Source organism: Panthera tigris, chromosome C1 (genome assembly GCF_018350195.1).
Source record: "Panthera tigris isolate Pti1 chromosome C1, P.tigris_Pti1_mat1.1, whole genome shotgun sequence".
Taxonomy (NCBI): domain Eukaryota; kingdom Metazoa; phylum Chordata; class Mammalia; order Carnivora; family Felidae; genus Panthera; species Panthera tigris.
The window spans coordinates 216635580-216651964 of NC_056667.1; the positions used below are offsets into that span (position 1 = coordinate 216635580).

The following is a 16385-nucleotide window of genomic DNA, read 5'->3' on the forward strand; positions in this document are numbered from 1 at the left end:
GCTCTCTCTTTCTCTCAAAATAAATAAAAAGTTAAAAAAAAAAAAGAATACTATTTTTAAAATGTAGATTGACTACAGTCGCTGTGTCTTTGAGGTTGGCCGGGGGGGGGGGGGGGGGGGGCGTCCTCAAGCAAGAGGAATTTACTGCATAACTTGGTTCATTCAAATGCGTCCCTGTCATCCCAAGCCCAGGTCCCTCAAGTTGGGGGCTGGTGGCTTTCAGCCCCATTATGCTCACGGCTGGGACGGACTTCCTGGGCTGGACATGAGGGCCCCCACGGGTGGGTGGGCCATGACAGGAGCCTTTTCCTGGGTGGGGGGAGGGCCCCAGGACTAGCCGCTGTGGTCTGATGGGATATTGTACCGGAGGCCTGTCCATCCGGCAGGGCGGCCACTCCAGGCATCGGGTCTGTCCACGTAGATGGGCTCTTCAGGGATCTTCGGCCCGGTCCCAAGCAGAGCTGGACCGAAGGTGGGCGGGATGGGGGTGCGCGACCCCTCGGGTCAGAGACACAAGCACCGTGAGAGTAGGAGTCATCTGAGACCCCACCTCCCCGTCCTCGTTATCTGTCGCCTCGTAGCAAATACTCACACACCTGAAATAGCACACGTGTCTCATCTCAGTGTCTCGGGTCAGAAGCCATAAGCGGAGAACTCTTGATTGCAGCTCAGGTCCTGATCTCACAGTTCGTGAGCTCAAGCCCCACGTCGTCTCCGCACTGACCGTGTGTGGAGCCTGCTTCTGATTCTCTCTCTCCCTCTCCCTGGCCCTCCCGCGCCACACTCGCTATCTCTAAAATAAATCAACCTAAAAAAAAAAAAAAAAAAAAAGAAGTCCGGGCACAGCTTACTGGGTCCCGCGCTCAGGGCCTCACAGGCTGCAGTCATTTCTGGAGCCTGAGGTCCTCTCGAGCTCACGTGGCTGTGGGCAGAATCTAGCTCCTTGGTGTTGCAAAACCAAGCTTCCCGTTTTCCTACTGGTTGTCAGCCAGCTGGGGGTCCCTCTCGGCTCTTAGAGCTCACCTGCAGGTCCTTGTCCTGTGACCCCTCCCGGGCCCTGTCACACATGCCAGCTTGAGAGTCCGTCTGACTTCCAGTCCCTCTTTTCAACTTTTTTTTTTTTTTTTTACCATTTTATTTATTTTTGAAAGAGAGAGAGCATGAGCGGGGAAGGGGCAGAGAGAGAGGGAGACACAGAATGTGAAGCAGGCTCCAGGCTCCGAGCTGTCAGCACAGAGCCCGACGCGGGGCTCGAACTCACAGACCGCGAGATCATGACCTGAGCCGAAGTCGGACACCCAACCTACTGAGCCCCCCAGGCACCCCCGCCCCAGTCCCTCTTTTAAAGGTCTCATCTGATTAGGCGAGGCCCACCCAGGATAATCTATCTTTTGATTAACTCTTGAGTCAGCTGATAAGGAACCTTAATTACTTTTGCATTTCTCTTTGCCATGTGATGTAACCCGGTCACAGGACGGGCGTCTGTCACTCTTGCAGTGTGGCTCACTCTCAAGGGGAGAGGATTATGTGGGAGTCTCAGGGACCCCCGAGGATTGGGCCTGCCATACTCCTCTCGGCCTGTGTGCCCCTGCAGCCCTCTTCCCTCTGTCCCCTTTCTTGCTTCTCACATTCCCACTCTGCCCCTCCCCTTCTCCCTCCCCCATGACCTCCCTTCTCTTTTCCTCCATCCCCTCCCCTGTTCCTCCCACCCGAGCTGAGGCCATAGCTGTCTGGTCTGTGCCAGCTTAGACAGGGAGCCAGCAGGCAGGGAGCCCACGCCTCCCCCCAGGAAAACAGGGAGGCAGGCTGCACTCAGTGTGAACCTCGCCCTCTTGCTGGCCCGACCCTGGGCTACAGCATCACAGCATGGCCGGATATCTGTCAAGTGAACCCCCCACCCCTCCCCTTGAGCTTTGCCGGATCTTTTTATAGACCCTGAGCGCCCCTTCACACGGTGTAATGTGATTTACAGAATTGAAAATGGCCCCGAGGTATCAAAGTTCTGAGGCTGCTGTGATTTTTGATGCCCCTGACTCGAGGGACCTGGGCTGGGACTGATAAAGGAACCATGCGAATGAACCAAGTTAGAATAGATTCCTTATGAGGACACACACCGGCCGACCTCCGACAGATCAGCGGTGGTCAGTTTTCAACTTAGACAAGCACTTGGACAGAAGATGCATTTGTAATTCAGAACAAGTGTGGCGGGGGGGGGGGGGGGGGACACCGCCCCCGACGTGAGTCTGGTCCTTTGAGAGAAGCTGGACAATGACCCTTGGGTCCCCTCCTGCTTGCTGGCCCCACACCATACCAGAAGTACTTGGCCGTGTGTCCCGGCCCTGCTTTAAGGTCTGAAACTGTATCTACAGAACTGTTGGTGGAAGAATTACAAGTGTATCCCCCCCAAATTAAGTGGAAAGAAGGTGGGTTGTGTTTGGCCCCAAAAAGCCTGCATGGTGCACCTGCACCAGTTACCTGACTAGCCATCCACTGTATCAGCTGACGTGCATAAACGTGACATTTGTAAACTTGGGAAGCGGTGTTCAAGTGGCAGGTTCCATGGCGGTGGGCAGCCCATCAGCCAGAAACACTCTGCCACCATCTTGGTTCTCTTGATAAAAAAGATGGGCTTCCCAGCACTGCAGGCAGCCACGGGGAGCTGAGGCCAGCAGGGTGTCCCGAGAGCTGACCAGACGGGACTTCTGGAAAGCAGCAGTCCCGAGTCCCAGCCCCTGGAGACCGGTCTGGCAGCCTCTCCAGGCCTCCGCTTCCTGCTCTGTAAAGGGAGGGGTTGAGCCGGTGGCCTGTGGCCATGCCCAGCTCTAATGTTTGCTTCCTGCAATGGTGTGTCAGAGCTCCAGAGGAAGGCACACTGCCCAGCCCTGCAGCTTACGCGCTGTGCGACCTTGGTTAAGTTACCCTCTCTGTGCCAGTTTCCTCATCTGTAAACCGGGGATGGTAACAGTATCTACCTAACGGCACTGTTGCAAGGAGCATATGGCATGGCACGTAAAGCCCTTAGAACAGCATCCACTCGGCGTTTAGCAAGGGCTCCGTAAATGGTAGGCATCCTTGTTACTGTAACTGTTGCTGCTGTCCCTCCCGATGACCCTTAACTCTTGTCAGTTTGCAGTGTGTTCCTGTATGTTTATTAAGCCCTGAACAAAGTCTCTTGCAACATCCTCGTCGTTAACGGTGGGAAGGAGGCGAGGCGCTGGTCTGTCTTCTGATAAAACTCGTGTCTGTTTCAGGCGGAGGCGAGGCTGGCTGCGAAGCGTGCGGCCCGCGCGGAGGCCCGAGAGATCCGAATGAAGGAGCTGGAGCGACAGCAGAAGGAGGTAACGCGGCTCGATTATTTATTTTAGGGAGGGTGTGCAAACACAGGCACCTGTCCCGTTGACAGTGCCCGCGATTGGAATGCACTGTGCCTGTGACTTTGTTCAAGGTCAGGCCGGGGAGCGCGCATAGCACGGATACCAGACGTGCCTGTCCCGGGCCTCGATGTGCTGGATCCCAAGACGGCCCCCCGCACGGCCACTTGCCTGCAGACGTCTCCCAGCCCAGGCTTCCGGCCGAAAGGGGCCGAGAGTCGCTGGCTCTGAACTTCGAGGTCCAGCCGTCGAGCTAGAATCTCGAGCCTCTGAATTAAAATGTGAAGGAACGGGTTATTGTTTTTTTAAACTAGGCAAACTGTTTGTTGAAAAATACTTCCCCTGTGGTTTTTACGCGTTTTAATCGGTTTCGTGATGACTGAGGCCCACAGGCGGGGGAAATAACCAGGGAAGTGGACGGTAACGTCCCACCCCGGGAGCGTGGACAGTAATCTGTTTACACACCTGTTAATGCTGTTTGCCACTTATTTTCATAACCTTGGGCTGGAGCCTGAGCCGTGTGGGCAGGATGAGGACTCTTGAACTCAGAGCAGAGAGCTTTCCCCTGAGCTTGAGGTCAACACAGAAGAAGCAACTCCCCGTCCACCTGACCTGTGTCCTCTACGGGTCACACCCTGCGGGGACATCCACACCGGGCACCGCTTGAGGGCTTTGAGTGTATCGTGTCGCGGGGAGGTGGCCGGGCGCTTTGCCCAGGGCTGATTGCACACAGCCAGCATTTCGAAGTTGAGCCAGTGTCTTAAAGCCTGTGAGATTTCAGATAAAAATCCTGGATTTCCAGTTTCTCCTAAAATCACTGCAGATTCCGCCACACAGCCTCGCGTCCCCTGTAGCGTGAGACCCGGCCACCAGCCCCGGGTGTCCTTTGTCATTTCCCTGCCTGCAGGGTGTGCAGCCCGCGCGGTAGAGCTACAGAAGCAGGGAAGGGGCACAGCCACGTTTGGATTTGGGAAGAAATCTCTTCCGTGGGGTTTGAAGGCGACTAGACCAGGCCATGAATGTTACTTAGGAGAATCCGACCACAGGCCGGACGTCCCCGCAGTGATGGGGACAGGCGGGAACGTGGACCCCCCCCCCCCCGGAAGGGCCACACCACACCAGCAGTTCCTGGGAGTGACCCAAGCAGATGAGGGTCAGTCACACTTCTGCGGTAGCTTAGCCCTTGTCCTGTGTTTACGCCGTGAATGAAGACGGAACAAATATTTGAAAGTAAATCACCACGTTCTCTCTCCTCGTTAGAAATAACAAACACAGTTGTGGGCCTGCCTCTAGAATTGACTTTGGTTTTTTGTCCTTTTTTTCTCTTAATTTATGCAGAGCACGGGTTTGGCCCCTTCTCAGTGCCTTCCCCCAAGAATCACATGTGTCATTTTCAAACTGGATATAGGCGCTCTTGAATTTTCATGTTAATTATCCGGCCTCGGCTGTTCAGCTGATGGCTGACGTGAAGCCCCCTCCCCTCCCGTTGTGTCAGGGGCGAGCTTCGGCTCGGACCGGGATGGGGACCCGACTGATCCCCGCCTGTGAACCCCAGGGTACCGGTCACACCAGGAGTGACTATGGGAAGCCATTCAAAGAAGCATTTTCAGGAACATCTCTGGAGAGAAGCGTTTGAACGAGAGGCAGAGATGAAGTATAGGTGTTGCTGGTAGACTTTGTCACACACCTGAGACAGTGTCACCTGTGCTGTAGGACCCACCCAGACGCCAGGCACCTTCTGTGCACTCAGATGCCGGGATCAGTTGTAACCAGAGGCCGCCTAATGGAAACGTTCTCTTAGCCTGCACTGGTTTTTAAAAATTAGGTATTTTTCCTTTTTCAAATGCTTTTCTCTTAAAATTTGTTTTTAACGTTTATTCATTTTTGAGAGACAGAGCAAGCAGGGGAGGGGCAGACACAGAGAGGAGACACAGAATCCGAGGCAGGCTCCAGGCTCTGAGCTGTCAGCACAGAGCCCGACGCGGGGCTCAAACCCACCAACTACGAGATCATGACCTGAGCCGAAGTCGGATGCTCAACCGACTGAGCCCCCCCAGGCGCCCCCTCCAATGCTTTTTTCAAATTGCTGGGTATCAGTTGCTCTTTAGAATGTTTCTGTTCGTTCAGTGGATATTTGCAAGCCCATTGTGTGCAGGACGCTGTTGCCCCCGACCTGGCTTCAGAAAGGAATGGGGCAGTGGGGGCAGTAAGGTGTTAGTGCCAAGGGCCACCAGCATGGCCAGGAGCTGCGCCAGCGCCTGGGGCGACGGCTGCCTCGCTGCCCGGGGCCAACGGCCCTGACCTCTCGCCCTGTCGCCTTCTCAGGGCTCATTTGGTTTTAATCAGCTCCCTTGGTTGTCCCGCGGCCCCTAGTCATTGTATTAAGGTCATAAAAGACCTGTAAGAACAACTTCCCTTTCACCTCCGCCCGGTTTGGCCACAGTTGGTGGCATCTTGGTGCTGTCGGTGTTTCGGGTGGCTCGTGGCTGCCTCTGAGCCCCATTGCTGGAGCGGACGCAGCAGGCTGGGGAAGGAGACGGCTGTGACGCCTGGGTTTCCAGGAGGGCGTCAGTGATCATTTTGTCACTGTCCTCGAGGGTAGAAGATTAGCGTTCGCTAAGAATAAGATGGGAGATTTCTACAGAGCCAAGGCGAGACGGAATCATGCAGCGTGTACCTTCCCATCTGCCTTCCAGATTCCACGTGTAGATAAAGTGTGTCCTCTCCTGAATTGATTTAAATACAAGCCGGCTAACATATGTGGCCTGTCAGCCACAAAGTCCTCTGGCAGAAGTTCTTGATTTAGCAAATGAAAGTTAAAAAGAGTTGAGGCCCAAAAGCCGCTCTCTGAGCGGCCTCCTTAGAAGCCTCCCTCAGGCTGGGGGTGGCCCTCGCAGCAGCCGTGCGAGGCCAAGGCCCCCACGGTGCACAAGGACACGGGAGCCCGGTCCCGGCCACAGGGCGTTGGAAGCCGGGCCTGTGCGCGGGCACTGCCCAGCTCCTGTGCGGCTCGGGCCGTCCTCAGCGTTCAGTGCCCACTGAGGAGCTCGGCTTTGCAAAGGAAGCCTGGTTAAAACCAGGGATCTGATCACAAAGGCCACAGTCGGCCTCCTGGGTCTTACGCACAGGTATCGTTCCATTAGTACCCGCGTTGGAGTTTTGAAATTCTCCATTTTAACAAGATGTGACAGCTTTGTAATGATTCAGGTCCAATGGAACGTCTCACCGGGAAGCAGGTGGTCATTTGGGTCCTGTCGGTATTCACACAGTCGCACAGCAGAGGCACATTCAGGCCTGGGAGCGGGTTCCCCCGAGTGTGGGTTTGAGTTGTGAGAAGACCAGCGGGAAAGCTTGGCTTTACTTGTGAGAAAGTGCCTCAGGTGGACACGAGCTTCTTAATTTCCCTTCCCAGCGTGACCTCACCCTCCTCCCCGTGCGGCCTCACCCTCCTCCCCGTGCGACCTCACCCTCCTCCCCGTGCGGCCTCACCCTCCTCCCCGTGCGACCTCACCCTCCTCCCCGTGCGGCCTCACCCTCCTCCCCGTGTGACCTCACCCTCCTCCCCGTGTGACTTCACCCTCCTCCCTGTGTGACCTTACCCTCCTCCCTATATGGTCTCACAGACATCACTTGCCTGTGCTCACCCTCCTATCTATGTGTTCTTACCCTCCTCCCCATGTGATCTCACCCACCTCCCCTGTGACCTCACCCTCCTCCCCATGGGGCCTCACTCTCCTCCCTGTATGACCTTACCCTCCTCCCTATATGGTCTCACAGACATCACTTGCCTGTGCTCACCCTCCTATCTATGTGTTCTTACCCTCCTCCCCATGTGATCTCACCCACCTCCCCTGTGACCTCACCCTCCTCCCCATGGGGCCTCACTCTCCTCCCCGTGTGATCTCACCTTCCTCCCTATATGGTCTCACAGACATCACTTGCCTGTGCTCACTCTCCTTTCTGTGTGTTCTTACCCTCCTCCCCATGTGATCTCACCCACCTCCCCTGTGACCTCACCCTCCTCCCCATGGGGCCTCACTCTCCTCCCTGTATGACCTTACCCTCCTCCCTGTATGGTCTCACAGACATCACTTGCCTGTGCTCACCCTCCTTTCTCTGTGTTCTTACCCTCCTCCCCGTGTGACCTCACCCTCCTTCCTGTGTGATCTCAGCCTCCTCCCCGTGTGATTTCACCCTCCTCCCTGTGTGGCCTCACCCTCCTCCCCGTGTGATCTCACAGACATCACTCACCTGTGCTCCCCCTCCTCCCTATGTGATCTCACAGACACAGTGATTGAGTGAAGGCACCTCAACAATTCCTTTTCTGCTGAACTCAGACTCTTATTTGGGATCAGTCACAGGCCTGATGACCAGCTACCACAATGTGAATTATCCGTGTGTCAGGGAGGAAACGAGAAGCTAACCCTGGTCCACGCAGCCGGGGGGGGGGGGGGGGACACTGAATGAAGGAGGGGCACGTGGGGGTGGGCAGAACACAGAGACAGCCAGGTCAAGGAAGGGGTGAAGCGTGGAGGGAGGCCCCCCGGTCTGTCCTGTGGTTTATACTGATGTGGTTGGCTCAGTAGCAGCACTGACCCATCCAAATGACAATTATGCGGGCAGAAGCGTAAGGTATTTGAACTAGGAGAGCACTGGTGTTTAAAGTTTGCTTTCTCAAAAAGGGTAGTTGAAAGGTTTAAACTGAAATAGATGTGTACTTTCTTGCTAGTCAAAGAGAACTGGGGTAGGGCAGAAGGGACGAGCAGGGACATCCTGGGAGCCCCTGGTCCGGGGCAGTGCACACACACCTGGGTAGTGTCACAGTGTGTGAGGGGATCTCCCCGAGTTTTATGTACAGGTGAGGAAAATGGACAGTTTCCCCCACAGCCATGGTGGTTGAGCTAAGATTCATGTGTAGATCTGAGCGCTGCAAAGTCGTGGTCCTCCGCGTGTGCTCTCTACCTCAAGATCAGCTAGATGGTTAACGATAAAAACAAAAACAAAGGGCGGTGTCCGTGGGATGAAAGTTGTCCGTGAGCTGGCTGGCACCACAGCAAAGGGGGAAGAGAAGATGTACGCAATCTGGTCATTTCACAAGTAGAGGCAAACCTTGGAAGTCATTTTTTCGTCGGTGGGGACTTAGAAGCCCAGTATAATAAACGGAGTAGGCAACTTTGTTCGAGTTTTACAGACAACACAGAAGCAGTAGCTGTTCTGGATTTGAGCCAGATCCTGGGGCGGGGGACGGGACACGTGCGTGTGCATGCGTGAGCGTTTGCGTGCACCTCTGGAGGGAAAGACGAGGCAAGCTAGCGGAGTCTGGGGATTTCGGAAGGTATACGGACAGCACTTCCCTAGCCCGCCCTTTGCGTATCACATCTCTGGGCCGGACTATTCTTAGAACGCGCTAACACAATTTGAGGTTATACAATCTGATAGCCCGGGGTACTGGCATTTTAAGTTGTTGGTTGAGTGGAAATGAATATGCTTTGGAAGGCCAGCGTTCAACTAGGAAGGTTGATATTTTGGTGTAAGAAATTGGGAAGCATGATCCCCGAGCCATGTATCTCTACACAGGTGTTTCTGAGCTGGGCCAGAAAGGGTTTCCTTGAGAGGGAGCGCAGATCCACTGAAGGTGGACAGAGCCTGTGAGTCCCTGGAGGAGGAGGAGGAGGAGGAGGAAAAGGAGAAGGAGAAGTGACCGTCCCTGGGGGCCAGGAGAGCGGGAAGCTGGTGCCAGAGGTTGGGAGTTCCGGAGGCAGGCTGTGTTTGGAGCCACACGGGGGCCTCGGAGCTAGCTGGGATTTACCGGGACCACCCCACCGAGGCCAGCCCAGCCCCCTTCCCACCCCCCCCCGCCCCATAGCAGAGCCCCTACACCCACCCATCACAGTTCTTTGCCCTGCAGATGGTGAGAGACTGTGGCCCCTGTTCACTGTGCCGGGGGCTGTTTAGAAGGGTGCTGAGGTCCTTTCTAATGGATTCATCAGGGGAGAATAAGATGTGGAGAGTCTTTGGGAACTCCTAGGGAACCTTCTATTTCACACAAGGACCCCCGCTAAGAGAAGACAGATGGTGAGACGTGACCCCCCCTGGTGTGATGTTCTCTTGCCAGTGACTTTCATGGAGAGTGCTGTGCTCCACGTGGTCATAACGTTGAGTATGTTCATCCTCGCTCCCCCACGAACGCCTAGAAGCGCCTTGAATGAAGCCTGACTTGGCCGATGTTTTGTTCCGTGAATGAATGAGCGAGCAAATGAGTGAATGAAGCGGGTTATCTCCGCCTCACCTAGTGATTGGGACACCCCGAGGAGAGACACCTGCAGCAAATGAATATGTCCATGCGTCATAATAGGCTTTTTAAAATGTGTATTTCAGTTCTCTTCTAGTGACCGCTCGGTTGAGGGCTAACTTTCCTGGCACTCTGTTTCTGTCCGCATGAATCAGGACAGGAAAGCGTCTTTCTTCGTGTCTGTGAATTTGACCGGTTGACTTTATAATCCGGTTTCTGTGCTTTCTAGTTCAACTTTCATCGCTGTGCAAAGAAATTTCGAATCGAAGACGAAATGCTCTTCCCCACTGATGGTGACGGGTTCTGCAGACTCGCGCATGGGAATGATAACCGGATCCGCGTAGGGGTCCGTGTGTGCGCCCGGGTCTCCCCATTGTACCTAAAACAGAATGTAAATGAGTCAGGAAATTAAGAATTCTTTCAATGAGACTTCGAACATTTTTCAATTCGTATTTTACCAGTATTCAGCGTTCCCCCCACCCCCCCACCCCAGTATGACTTTTATTCACGTTTCCAGGTACTTACAGAACCTTTCTTTCTGATGTTTCTCCTTTTGTAATTGGATTTCCTATTTCTTTTCCCGTTTCTTTTGCCCTTCTCTGTAGATCTATCAGGTTCAAAAGGTAGGCTCTTTCTTCTTTGTTTTCTCAATTGCATGTGCTAGTTTTTTCCTTGCCAAGGGCCTGGTCACCTTTCAGAAATAATGCCCTTCGTTGAAATAGAAGTTGTTACTGCTTCTTTTTTTACTGCTTTGTTGATGAATTGGTTTGATCAAAATGCCAAAGTTGCTACTTACACCCCCTTAAAAAGCCACCATTAGACACACGTCTGTTCACAGAAGGCTTTCCTCGTCTCTGCTTTTCTCAAATTAGAAAATTACTTATTTGAAAAAAAAAAAATTCCAAGGCAAAGTAAAATCACATTTCAGGATGTGGGAAACCTTTGAAATCAGCTGTTTAAGGAGAGATTATCCTTCCATATAATTTTATTAGAAAAAAAATTTAAATATCAATGCAGATTTCCGTACACTAAAAGAGTATTAAATATTGATTTAAAAATCGGAGCCAAAAAGAAAATGATACAACAGTAAAATCCAAGAGCTTAAAATATACCTGCCGTCCACCCCTAACATTCAGGATAGTAACGTGCCTCTCTGTTCCCTAGCCCTTCATAAAACCAGCTGAAGGTTAGAGGTAAATACACTAGCAGGCCAGGCGCAGAGAGTACAGTAGGAAGCAACCAGGTAAGGGGCTCCTGATTCAGCGATGATGATGGAGTGAGTGGGAATTCAGAGTGTATATACTGGAGCCTTTCCTATAAATGTACCTAGTTTGTTACGACAATCATAATAGCTGCTTTTCATAAATGTATTTAGTCTATAGATGAAGAACGGTATCTTTTAGAGCAGCTAAGAAAATCAAAATAAGATGACTGTTTCAGAGGTTAGAACAAGCCCTTTTAAACACAGTCCATTTAAAAAGTCCTCCCATGGGGTCCTTTGCTATGATATCAGACTGCCTTTGTGTCCTGCTCCCCACCCCCACTCTGCATAACTATTACCTGGTGGAAAGAAAGCAGGTGAGTAATTGCAATGGATGTTGAAACTAGATCCAAACACACCTACAGAGTCTCCGTAGGAATTTAACACCTAAAAGGCAAGGGGGAACCCTCACTGTAACAAATTGCCCAGAACAGAGGAATCCACCTGCTAATTTCCACTCTGGTTCATTCCTTTCTAGTTCTAGATCACTTTTATCTTCTCAGCAACACCAGGGACAGGGTGTTAGAACTTTGTCAGAATGTTAATTTGTACACAAAGTAAAACTAGAAAGGAGTTCAGGAAGTCCCCGCTCCAAAAGCGGATGTACATTTTTGTAATAAAGACGTGCCCGGGGAGGGAAAGCTTTCCTTATTACCATTTGAGAAGAGGAAAAGGAGGCAGTAAACATCTCTCAGCCCATCTGGCTGTTGTGTGCGACAGTTTCTCTTCTCCTGAATCAAAGCTATTTCTGAAAGTCAAGCCCGTTTTGTAAGTGTGGCTGTTGCTTCCTGCGCATGACTCATTGGCTAATCATAGTAGTTTACATTTGAAACATTGTATGCTTTCTGCACGCTGCTGTGCTGGCCTGCTCACTAACATCAGAACTGCTAGCTGGGGGCGCCTAGCTCTTTCTGGGGGTGTTCTCCCTCCGTGAAGTGACATGGAAATGTAGCCACAGTCATAGAGCTACTTGTAAGGCCACCGTGATCATCACAACAGACAGCAGTAGATGGTATTGCTGATACAGGCACAGAACGGGCAGAAGAAAATAGGGAGACTGATAATACAAGCTTCTTTTGGAATTTAGACAATTTTTGTGAACCGATGTAGGCTCCCCCCCTTTTTTAAAAAAATACACTTTTTCCATCTTGTAATTAAGCCAGGAGATGACGAGGTTAGGTGGCATCTCATTTCACGTGTGAGAAACACGGAATTTGGCAGTGAGAGTGGAGCGAGCGTGAACGCACGATAGCCTGACGCTGTGGCTCGGCTGGGAAACTGAGCTCGACACATCAAAGTGAGGAAAGTGACTAACAGGAAGAGACCCGGCTCGGGTAGGTTTGATATTGCAGTTCTGCCCCCGGGCGGAATGCTCGAGCCTGCTTCAGCTCTCCCTCCAGCGGCTTCCTCTTCCAGACCGCCCCGTCTTGAGGAGAAAGGGCCAAGACCGTCGCAGAGCCTTCTACTGGAAGTCTGGCCACCCCTCAAGATCCACTGAAACTAAGCCAAACTTAGCAGCGTGTTTCGGCGATTGGAAAACAATTTCAAAACCCGTCTTCTACTTTCAGCATTGGATTTTTTTTTTCCTTTTTCTGATTATAAGGTTTTCACGTATGAAGAGGAAAACCACGTGTTGTGTGGTATGGGGGTTTGGCCAGGTATTGCTCGCTTTTCCTGTTGGAATGGAGGGAAAAGTGAGGAGAAAGGCAGAACCCCATTATCTGAGACTGTACGTGGGCTCCACCTATCTTTGGAATTACTATATTTAGTAATGGTAACGGCCATTCTGAGTCCGCTCTCCTAATTTTAACTTGACCCGCTGTGGCTGAGACAAGCAAGCTAAACCCTGCAGACATTGGCTAAAGAAAATGCCGAACATATAAGCTGCTCATGTAAATTTTTTTTTTTTTTTCCCTGCACCAAGCCCTCTTAGCTAAGTCATCTTTCCATCGGTGACGTGCTATAAAGACATCCAAAGAACGTAAATTCTCCTGGGCCTAAATTTAGCGTGGACACCAGATAGCTGGAGGCCTAGGGGTCAGCACACATTCTCTCCCCCCTCCCCCACACCGAGGAAGCTTGTCTCATTCTGCCGTAGCAACAGCATGAGTTCTTTCGCTCTGCAGGCTCCAACAGCCTTCCCCGAGGGCTGCTGGGCTGAGTTTCAGTTCCCGGTCCAGAGTGCCTCGCCCTGGCCCTGTTGGCTTGCCTGGGAGGGGTGGGGCGAGGAGGGCGAGGGGTCTCAGCACAGGCTCACGCACTGTGCAGAAGGCTCGGGAGCGCTCCCCCTGCGGAGCCGCGACCTTGGTCTCTGCTGCTTTGCCCCAGCATGTTACCCTCAGCGTGTGGCTTGGGCAGCGGTTTGGAAATGCATGTCAGAGCAGTTTCTTGTGTGGTTACCGTTTCACTTCTCGCCTAATTTTCTTTCCCTTCTGTCCATAGAAATATTATGGGCTGGACACAAAATGGGGTGACATCGAACAGTGGATGGTAGGCCTTGAATACAATTTTAAGAACTTTAAGTGGCTTATAATTTTACTCTTTAAAAAAAATTTTTTTAATTGTTTTTGACAGAGAGAGAGAGAGAGAGAGATCAAACATGAGTGGGGGAGGGGCAGAGAGAGAGGGAGACACAGAATCCGAAACAGGCTCCAGGCTGTGTGAGCTGTCCACACAGAGCCTGATGCAGGCCTCGAACCCGCAAACCCTGAGCTCATGACCTGAGCCAAAGTTGGACGCTCAACCCACTGAGCCACCCAGGCGCCCCGGTTTATAATTTTATTCTTATTCACTTTGATTATGGCAATAGATTCCTGCCCTGCCATAATTGAATCCTGAGAGATTTTCTCCCCGGGACTTCTGGTCTGGCCTGATTGTTTACATCCCTGTGAAGCTGGGTCAGAAATGGTCCTGGCCGGGCATTTTTGTCTGGTCTGCTCAGTAGCCGCTGACTCTTGGAGTCAGCAGCTAGCTGAGGCTTGTGGGGGTCTCCGGGGCCACTGCCTCCCGTCGCCTTGGGCAGACGACTCTCCTCCAGGCACACTCAGAAGGAGATGATGCCTCAGGCATGACGCTCTAGAAGGGGGAGCATTCCCCTTGCCCCAGGAGAACGTGGACCCACTCCTTCTCTCATTGATTCATCCACCTCAGTTCCCGCCCCTGCCTCTTGTCCTTGACACCTTACTGAATGGCCTCATGGACGTCATCACATACTTTTAGCAATTAAGAGCCTGGCCAGTGGAAATGCCACAGTCATTGTCCCTCATGGATAAATAATGCAAAGAAATGTAAAATTATCTCCTCTCTTAGACACCTGTATAGAACGTGAAAGAGAAGAGTTCTTGAAAGATAAAGAGTATATATGTCCTCTACCGAAAAAATTATTCACTTCAACCTTCATTATGTGTAAACCATCATTTTAGGCTTCTGTGGCATAGGCAGATGTATTTTTGTCAAATCTTAAGACCCAGTTAAAAGCTGTATCATTGCTTTGTATACCATCGAGAAAGAAAAAAGTGCTGCTAATTATAATGTGGGCAACCTTGATTATAAGATATGCCCCCAACTGCAGAGATGTGCAAACATGTGGAAAACTGTGCCTATCTCAGAGTGCACAAAATACAGTAGATGGGGTGACACCCTTATTGGATCTTTTCCAGAAATGATTTATCTTCTGATTCCCAAAGGAAAGAGAATAAGGTTCTGAATGTAGGGGGGAAAGTAGACCAGTTTAAATGGACCACATAGTAGAGGTTAGGGACAAACTAAGGCCCAACCTCTCTCCCAACACATGCTTTTAAAGCCAAAATGAAAGATGCAATAACTTGTGTGCTTACGTACCCCCGCCCGAAGAGAACATCCTTCCCCAGTGGTTTAATTGAAGCCTTTGATGACAGCAAAGAAAATATTTATGTGACATTTATATCAGAAATACTGGATTGTGTCACCAGTGGACTAAGGCTTCTGCTCTGTCTGTACCTGACCTTTAATGCTGTTTCTTCCCTTGCTTCGGTAGGAAGACAGTGAGCGTTATTCACGTAGATCCAGAAGAAACACATCGGTTAGTACTGTGTTCATTTTGATTGAAGTCTAATTTGTAGTTGTAGTGGCTGAAATACATAAATTGCGTGCGTGTGTGTATTTTAGTGATGCTTATAAAAGAAATTAATGCTGATACTATTACCTAAACAAAGGCTTTTAGCCTGTTGACCTAACTTGGTGAAGGGAGCATTGGAAACTTCTGAATATTAATATGTTCATGACAGTTTTAATGCTCTTTCTGCTATCGAATACCCGTGAATAATTTTGAGAGTGATACGCACTGAGGCTACGTGTTTATAGGTTACCAGCAAAGAAATGACATTAATGTAAAGCGGTATCATCCAGAAACAGCCCTCTGTAAACAGAGGCGCACAGACGGGGCCGTTTGGAGAAGACATAGGCTCAGGTGTACTGAGATTTCCAGAGTCACCTACCTTGGGGCCCTGCTGTGGTGTCGTGGGCCACGTCCCCTCTGAAAGCTGGACGTCGGCTTCTTTTATGCGTGTTATATTATGCTTCATGGCTGTTTTCATCCTTTCTTTCACTAGGCTTCCGACGAAGACGAGCGCATGTCAGTGGGTAGTCGTGGAAGTCTGAGGGTCAGTAACCAGGATGACTGGGTTTGCACGGTACAGTCTGTGTTGACGTCCTTTGCCGCCTGTGTCCCCGCAGTCAGATTTCGCGTCCATTACCCCACAGTCTTGTTACCAGTATCTGGGAAGCCGCCTTTGAAATCTCATCACTGGTGGCATGTTTCCTTGTGGTGCGGAAAGAGTATTGGTAAACGCGGGCACTTTTGTCGTGTGTTTCTCCCGCGTGGGCAAATCATAATGTTTTTATATCCCTCTGCATCACAACACTGCCACGCCCCGATTAAGTCTTCTCTGTGCGGCGCTGGTGCCCTGAAGGGATCCTGCTTGCCTACACACTCCCCGCCAAATGTGCATCTCAGCTCAAGCACCTGTTTACTCAGTGCTGTTCTTGGGTAGCTCCTTGAAAACTGCAGCAGGCGACCTGGTGGGAAATCAGAGCAGGTCAGATCCCTGAGACCCGGGTCTGCTCGCCCAAGTCCTTCCTCCGGTCAGCGGCGATGGAACGTCTTTGTCACTGACAGCTTGATGGCTGGCAGAGGCGAATACGTGGTTTTCCGTAAACATTCCCAAAACCTTCATAATTAGACTGGAGAACATTGCGTGCTTTGGGAAGCAAAGTAGAGAAACTGCGTTTTGCTTAGTGCCTTAAGTCGGTAAGTGACTGCGAGCATGTCCGTGTTATCACCACAGGGTTGCTGTCGCTGTCACTGCTGGTAAGAAGGAGGCCTCAATGCAGCCGCTCCATTTCACTTGGGGACAGTATGGAGTAGAAAGCTTGTTTCCACCTTAACAATTAAATTATAGTATCACTCCTAGACTCCTTTTTT

General features: G+C 51.3%; 1 protein-coding gene across 22 annotated transcripts in view; it reads left to right on the plus strand.

Annotated features, from left to right (window-relative positions):
* Positions 1-16385, plus strand: part of LRRFIP1 (LRR binding FLII interacting protein 1) — a 140074-nt gene that overhangs the window by 69184 nt on the left and 54505 nt on the right. For 9 of the 22 annotated variants that reach the window (XM_042995822.1, XM_042995824.1, XM_042995823.1 and 6 more), the window contains exon 2: positions 3252-3338. In XM_042995822.1, coding sequence (XP_042851756.1) covers positions 3252-3338 — 87 coding nt within the window. Of the gene's footprint in view, positions 1-3251; positions 3339-10268; positions 10287-13366; positions 13415-14939; positions 14985-15513; positions 15565-16385 lie in introns of all 22 variants that reach the window. The other 13 variants (XM_042995804.1, XM_042995808.1, XM_042995806.1 and 10 more) reach the window with 4 other exon arrangements.